An 8,689-nucleotide genomic window follows, 5' to 3' on the forward strand; every position below is an offset into this window, starting at 1 on the left:
GTGTGCTGATCTCTTGACTAACGTTAATTAATTTTTCTTTCCAGTCTAAAGAATCGGTTGCACCTTCGCGACCAGACGAAACAGCTTCTCCTGCGAGGCCAGCTTGAGATAGCCACTGGCGGATGGGTGATGACGGACGAAGGGCCGGCGCATTACCACGCTATTGTCGACCAGCTTATCGAAGGTCATCAGTGGCTCAAGACGAATCTAGGTATTTCTCCCACGCAAGGGTGGTCCATCGATCCTTTTGGGCACTCCGGAACCATTGCGTACTTGATGCGGTCCGCAGGAATCAAGAACAGCGTCATCCAGCGGACTCATTACGCCTGGAAGCAATACCTGGCCGAGCGACAGCAGCTGGACTTCTGGTGGAAGCAGCTTTTCGACAGTCCCGAAACCAGCAACCATTCCGATATCCTCTACCACATGGCACCCTTCGACCTGTACAGCATCAAGCACACCTGCGGTCCCGACACGGACGTCTGCTTACAGTTCGACTTCAGACGAGTCGCGGGCGAATACTCGGAAAGTAGGGCAACGCCAATCACTCCGGAGAACCTGGAGGAAAGAGCGGATGTTCTTTTAGGTCAGTATGGTCGAATTGGTTCTCTGTTTCCGCACAACGTTGCCCTGGTGCCTCTCGGGGATGACTTTCGCTATAATCATGATATCGAGTGGGATCAGCAGTACCAGAATTACAAAGAGCTCTTTGCTTACATCAACTCACGCAAAGACTGGTTTGCTGAAGTCAAGTTCGGAACGCTGAACGACTACTTTACCGAAGTCCATCGGAGGATGAGCAAACTTAGCAACAGCAAGTTTCCAAGCCTTGTCGGAGACTTCTTCGCCTATGGAGACATTTACGGTGAGGGCCGCCCTTCCTATTGGACTGGATACTTCACCACGCGACCTTTTTGGAAACATCTGTGTCGCGATCTTGAACACTGGCTGCGAAGTGCAGAGATCCTTTACAGCCTCGCTCGAACCTTTGTACGACAACAGGGCAACGTACGTCTGCGGCAACGCATGGACCAGGATTATAACTATCTATCCCTAGCGCGTGATAGTTTGGGACTCTTCCAACATCACGACGCCATTACGGGGACTTCCAAAGAGCCTGTGATGTTGGATTATGGTATGAGGATGTTTCGTGGACTTCGTGAGACCATGGGGGTAATTGCCCACTCTGCCCTTTACATTCTGAGCGAAGAAGAAATCCGAAGGCCGATTGATGTCCAGCCAGCTCATCCCATGACTGCATATTTGTATCCGGACGTGGACCGAGCCAGTTTTGAAAGTCTACCTCAGAAGATCCCTCTGAGCATCTCCCAGACGGGTCGTAAGATTGCCATCTTCAATTCAAAGACTCATAGACGTCAGGAACCAATCAGAATTAAAGTAAAGAGTCCCTATGTAAGGCTCGTGGATGCACTGGATCACGAGATTCCAATCCAGATTAATCCTTCATGGAATGGATCAGCAGAGGTGCTGGGTGATGTTTACGAACTCTTGTTCTTAGCTGACCTCTCGCCTTTAACTTTATCCACTTACACCATTCTGTCTGCAGACAGGCTAACTCAGTCAGAAATGAATCGGTCCGTAGTGACAGTGATGGTAAACGACGCCCATGCTAAGAAGCCTGCCGACTCTATCTTTTCCTTCCAGAATCCGACGGACGAGGACATTGAACTAAGTTCCCCTGTGGTTACAGCCACGTTCTCCAGACACACTGGACTGTTAGAATTAATGAAGCTGAAAGCAGAAGGCATTCAAAACCGACTGGACCTCACCTTTCAGGCGTATAAGTCAGAAGAATTCCGAAGTGGTGCTTATTTGTTCCAGCCAAACTCTTTAGATCCAGTAAAGAACATCTCAGGACGTTTCCCTGTCATTCGAGTGGTCAAAGGCACGTTGTCATCGGAGGTCACCGCAGTCTACCCAGGATTGATCGCACTGACCAGTCGAATTTACCACACTGAAGGTCCTTTGGGTCACGGGCTCGAATTAGAGAGTATTTTCGACCTCAGTCAGCAAGTAGAATCGAACATCGAACTTTTCATGAGGTTTCAGACAGATCTGAAGACGGACAATGTCTTCTACACAGACTCCAATGGCTTCCAGATGACGAAAAGATACAGACTACAACAGCTACCCTTGGAGGCCAACTATTACCCAGTGACGTCATCCGCTTACATCGAAGATAGCCAATCACGTTTCACCTTGCTGACCTCACATGCGCATGGTTGCGCGAGTGTTCAGAGTGGATGGTTAGAGGTGATGCTCGATCGTCGTTTGAGATATGACGATAATAGGGGTCTTGGCGAGGGTGTTTTGGACAACAAGAAGACCCTGGCTTCGTTCTGGCTACTCCTTGAGAAAAGGGACGAGCCTCCATCCATTGATGAAGTACCAAATCTCTCGTTAGCAGCCCACGTCTTGTCATCGACAATGAATTACCCACCAATTGTTTTGGCAACAAATGGAAATGTCCAGCGCCCTCTGAAGGGTGGTATAAGCTTTCTAGATGGCTCCTTTCCATGTGACGTGCATCTGATGAATATTCGCACACTTCCGGTCTCTGACGACTTTCAAGTTCCGTCCAACAGTAGCCTACTAATACTCCACCGGAAGTCCTATTCGTGCGCAGTTCACACTTCCGTCTCAAGACTATGTGGAACAATCCCCGAAAGTGCGCAACCTGTTAGTATTAAGCATCTGCACATCGAATCCATCTACAGGACGTCGCTAACGGGAATCCATAACATAGAAAAGGTGCAGAATTTGAGTGCCATCCAAGTCACTCCAATGGACATCTTCTCCTATAATGTCACCTTCGTACGGTAACATCGGGGCCACAGTTAAGATGCTGTGTTTGGGTGAGAATCTTTTTATTGTTGGTGCTGTTCGGAAGAACTCGGATATTCGGAGAATTCACTAATTTATTACCCAGTGTGGGCCATTGTAAAAGAACTATTTTTCGTATTTCGACGCGAGGAAGGCGTAACTTAGTTCTATGGACAGACCATAGTAAAAACATCATAAGATTGTTAAACCTTTCCTTGAACAAGTCGGGTTGAATGTTTTCTGAATTATCAATTTACTGTTGGAAGCAGACGATCTTTAAGGACTCATTTAAAGGAGTTCTTCTTCAACTCAACAAAGTGGAACAGTCTTGTTGGTACGGAAATTTATTTTTACAGGTTAAAATGAAATCTCGTATGTCATGCTGCGAACTGAGCTTTTGGTGCTTGTTCTAACTACAACAAGAAGCCCATAGGTGAAAAACAAACCCCATTTGGACTATCCGAATCCCCAGTTCAATCCTGGTATTTCTACTTTCTCCCCTATTCTAGATTGAAAACATTTTCGCTTTAGATATTCAAAAGCAGTTGATGTGGCTCCTCCACCACCTCCATTTTGAACGGCAGGGAGTTTACCAAGCTGTATTTGTTGTGGGTTGCTATGGTGATTTATGAATCTACAATTTCCCTTCAGTGTGTTATTTTCTTCGCCCTTGTGTATTCAGCTAATTTTAGGCAAAACATTCCATTTTTCTTAGCTAGCAGTCCTGGAAAGACGTATTGAGTCTATTAGCGATCCATTTTTCAAAATGTATGGCTAATAACAGAACTGCGCATGCGCTGAATGTATCTGAATTCAACGCATGCGCAGATCCGCTTATATAGCTTCGATACAAATTTTCTAGAAAAATAATTATAATTTCCTTTTTCACTAACTGGCATTTCACAAAAAAAGTTCGATTTTAAAGTATTTAATATATCTGCCTAAATTTATAACTTCAGTTTTAATAAACAAAATTTAAATACTTTAATTATATATTAATCAAATTAAATTGGTCATATATTAAAGTGCATTTTATTAAATATTAATTAAAAGGTAAGTTTTTAATTATACATTAATTTAAATCGAATTAATACTTAATTCGGTGCTAATTATTAGAAAGTGTGGGTACCTCCATAATGCGTATATCGATTGTTTTTTGGGTGGTGTGAGATGATTCTTGGTGAGTTAATACATTAACCTAACTAATACAAATATCGGTTAATAACTTCTGATGGTTAATTGGGCTGTTTAATTTTTATTTATTTACAACTACTACCAGTTCTTTTCTTTGAAAGAAAGCGTTACTTTCCCTATTTATCTAAAGAAAATGGCCTCTAATTTTATCATTAAATGGAACCTCAGAATTTGTGATCTTTTAATCAAATTTTTCCCGAATGCATATTAGAAGCGATAGATGGCACCACTATACACATCATTTTATTAAATGTTAACAATGACAGGTTATGGCAGTGGTGTTGAAACTTTTTTTTTTTTTTTTTTTATCCAGTTTTAATTTAATTTAAAATTTTTCTTGGTTCCCTCTAATTTTAAGAACTTATTTTATATTTAGGAAGGTGAAAAAGCTACGCACAGTGAGCTCTTTTTTTATTACATTATTTTATGTTATTTGATTATTTTATATATATTAATCGAATGTACACAAATAATTCGTTTCAAAAGTATTTTCGATCACAGTTTTTGTAAATTTAAGTCTGTCTTTATGTTGCCTATTTTTATTTTTAAAAGTTATATATACATAGTAAATTTTCGCCCATAGCTCGAGGATCGTTTGAGGTACATTGCTCAGGGTGCTTGCTATTTTTATAAGCGAGTAATTATTACTTGAATGAATGAAATGAGTACTTTAAACCAAAGAGTTAGCTTTAATAAAAAGTAATCGAGGAACATTCCCTTTAATGACTAATTATCCATCAAAAGCACCTTAAGATCACTCCTACGTGTGCTGTCATCTGACGTAAAATTGCGGAATTAGAATGCAATTGAAAAGGTGATACCTCAATTGACCTTTGGTTTTGCTTTGCATTTTTTTTTTTTTTTTTTTTTTTTAGTTGTTGGCGCATCGGCTTCTGTGGCCATAATGCACCTCCCAAAGTTTTTGCATTTTACTCTGATCTAAGCCCGAGGCGGGATTCGAACCCGCGATTTTTGGGTTGTTAGGCAGGCACTTTTACCCTCCTAGCTAGCCCGGTAGGCATTTACTTTGCATTGAATCCCTTGGACAACGAAAACAACCAGTATGGATCGTGCATTTTACTGAAAAAAGAAAAAGAAAAAGATATTTTATACATTAATTATGGAGGGTTGAATTTCGTTTTTCTTACTAGTAGAATTATTTATTCAAAATAAAAAATGGAAATTAGGAATGAACGCAAAGTACGTATTTGTTATTTTTAGCTTATTCTGTTAAGCAAGAAGATTACATCTCTATTATAGAAGTATAAGTAAGTATATTAGATCCATATCTCCATACTATTTTTTAGAAATGTGGAGAAGTTAGTTATGGTTCTGTAAATCGACCAGGGACATTCTATTCTATCTGTATCAGATAGTTTCCAGTATATTATTGATTCCTGTATAGGAACAACACGGGTGGATATGTGATACAATGAGTGTATAAACAGTCCTCGTATTGAGTTACCACATCGGACTATACGTTATGATATAGTGGCTTTTAATTGCTGTGTGTATTTAGAGATTAATATATGGTGAGTACGTATGTGTCTACACACAGAGGTGACTCTGTTCTATACGTATAAATAATATATATACATATATATATGTATATATATATGTATATATGGATAACATGCAGTGTATTAGAGATGACTATTAATAAAAATATGCCATGTATGTAACGTTGTTTTCTTTTAATTTGTGATATATGCCACATAATTAAATTCTTACACCACTGAAGTATATCTACAATCTCTCCCTTCAATATGGTAAATTCCCTTCTCAATTAAAAAGAAAAAGCAGTCATTGTCCCTGTTCCAGAGGGAAAACACTGCAACTCTATCAAGAACTTTCGTCCAATAGCTCTACTCTCAGCTGATTGATGGATAAGCTGATTGACTTCCTGGAAGTCAATCAGCTTATCCATCAACAACAGTATGCCTATCGTTCAAAAGGATCCACTGATCTGCAAATTGTTGAGTTCTGCTCTAGGATCACGGATTATCTTGAAAGGGGGGTCACTACATAATAACAAGCTTGGCGTGAGAGGGAAAATTAATCTTCTCCTTGAAGAATACCTTACTGATCGGCCGTTTATCGTAAAAACAAATCAGTCTTATTCGGACATTTGCTATTTCTCCAGGGGAATACCCAAAGGCTCACTTCTCTTCTTTACATCAATGAATTTCTCTCTCTTCTTCCATCGTCCTACCTATTAGCGTATGCCGATGATATTTCCATTCTCATCACAGATAAAGACCCTAACCAGCTTCAACTCAATATCTCTGTCTTGCTCTCTGTACTGCATAATTGGCTTCATAAGATTAAGCTTATACTAAAAGCAGAAAAATCCAAATATTTAGAACGAAAAATAAACCACTAAATATAGATTTCGAAGTAATGTACAAAGGAAGACAACTTGAAAGGGTGAATGATACCACGTTTTCTAGGAATCTGGCTCGATGATAAGCTGAGTTTGTACAGATCACCTTACGAAAGAAGACTTCGTCACCTGTCAAGAAAACCTTGCAAGAATCAACTCCATTCTCAATGAAGCGAGACTCTTAAGCATCTACCAACTGCTACAGAAAGCTGAGGCGCTCTTTGTCTACAGTGCTTTGAAAACTCCAAATTTTCCACATATCTTCGGATCCTTTTTCATAACAATAAAGAAGAAATATTTTAGTTGTCGAAAGACAATTTTAGAAATGAAGCAAACCCGAAAGTTCTGCTTTTCAGAAAAGCCACCGGACAGAAATATATAAAATACAGAGCCGCTAAAACCTGGTAATCTTCCTAAACATATCAAAAATGCCACCTCACTGTAAACCGGTTCAAGACGCTCCTAATTGAACACATCACCAGAGATGTATGATTCATATCACTTTCCTCTCAACTCCAGAATGTTAAAAACAGAGAGGAAATGCATTATCAATATGGAAATTATGTAAATAAGTTAAAGGAATAGTTGTCAAAAATAGCTTATAACCCTCTATGCAATCATTTCATCATTTTTTTTTCTTTACAAATTCCCATTTGTATAGGTTCTAAAGTTCATTAGTAATCAATTAGTAATGAACTCTGTAATGAAATGTACAAAAATTCTTATTTATTTTTATGATTTTGTGTTGAATAATATATGTACAACTTCAGAACTGAATGTGGTTATCGCTATTCTTATCTTTTTTCCAAAGGGAACACCCCCCCCTAAAATCTCTTCTGCTTATGTGTGCTCCCTCCCTTTTTTGCTGTTATCTCCAAACAAGTGTAACATAAAATTATTAGGGATAAATAAATTATCAATTATGACGTCATATGAACAAAATCTATTACCAGGGGTCATTTTTTAATTCGCGGACTGGTGCAAGATCTTATCTTAATTGTCATCATGTTCGGTGTTGGGTCCTCTGTTGTTTTGTATATTTATCCGTGATATTGATGAAGGTATATCAGGCTTGGTGTCGAAATTTGCAGATGATACAAAGGTTGGCAGGGTTGTTAATGACAGTAATGGCAGTGTGGTACTGCAACAGGATCTAGATAATTTGGGCAGATGGGCTAAGAAGTGGCAACTGAAGTTTAACCTTGACAAATGCAAAGTACTGCATATGGGAAGAAGTAACCCCACAGAAACGTGCCAACTGTGTGGTACTACACTTAAGGTGGTAGAAAATGAAAAAGACCTGGGAGTAATTGTGCAGGCAGATATGAAGTTTTCTTAGCAATGCAGACAGGCTGCCAGGGCAGGTGATGGGGTTTTGTCAATGATATATAGGAATTTTGCTAGCAGGGAAAAGGAGGTGATTATCCCTCTGTATAAGGCAATGGTCAGGCCATGCCTAAAGTACTGCGTACAGGTCTGGAGGCCTCATTTTAGGAAGGATGTAGATTTACTTGAGCGTGTACAGAGAAGGGCAACAAGATTGGTGAGGGGAATGAAGGGATCCTCTTACCAAGAGAGGCTTAAGTTCTGCAAATTGCAGTGGCTGGAGACTAGGCACCTGCAAGGTGATCTGATTGAGGTGTATAAGGCCTTGAATGGGTTGAGCACGCTGAATTCTGATGGGATCCTTCCACTTGTTCAGATTACGAACCTAAGGGGGCATAAATTCAAATTAAGAAAAGACAGATGTAGAATAGATGTGCGGAAATTTGCCTTTAGCCAGCGGGTGGTTAATTGCTGGAACAAACTTCCATCTGTTGTTGGAGAAGTTGATAGGTTAAATAAATTCAAGGAGGAATTGGACAAACTTTAAGAGGGAATGGATGTGTGAAATTGTTTTTTTTTTTTTTTTTTCCTTGGGGTGATGCTAGTAAGGGCATAACTTGCTTCTTGCATCACATGCTTCCATTACTACTACTACTACCATCATCTGAATCCTCTGTGGATTTCTCCTCAATTGTAAAATACTCTCCCTTGAACTTTACACACTTTTTCCACCCTCGTACCTACGCATTAAATGCTTGTTGGAAACCATTTTTGAAAGACTGCGAAGTGCTTCCGTTGTGACCTGCGAGCATTGGTGTATCGGTCGCGAACGGTTGACTTTCAGAGCTTTCTTCAGACGTGTGAAGAAGAAGAAATCATACGAGACTAAGTCCAGTGAATAAAGGGAATAAGGCAGAACCTTGGCGCCTAATGGCAGTGATC

General features: G+C 39.8%; 1 protein-coding gene across 1 annotated transcript in view; it reads left to right on the top strand.

Annotated features, from left to right (window-relative positions):
- LOC150076029 (alpha-mannosidase 2-like) overlaps positions 1-3,701 on the top strand; it is a 102,741-nt gene extending 99,040 nt beyond the window's left edge. Inside the window, exon 3 of the mRNA XM_090387658.1 lies at positions 45-3,701. Coding sequence (XP_090243784.1) covers positions 45-2,844 — 2,800 coding nt within the window. The 3' untranslated portion in view covers positions 2,845-3,701. The remainder of the gene's footprint in view (positions 1-44) is intronic.
- The last annotated feature ends 4,988 nt before the right edge of the window (positions 3,702-8,689 follow it).

This window comes from Mastigoproctus giganteus, chromosome 13 (genome assembly GCF_048544385.1).
Source record: "Mastigoproctus giganteus isolate SK-2022 chromosome 13, ASM4854438v1, whole genome shotgun sequence".
NCBI classification, from domain to species: Eukaryota; Metazoa; Arthropoda; class Arachnida; order Uropygi; family Thelyphonidae; genus Mastigoproctus; species Mastigoproctus giganteus.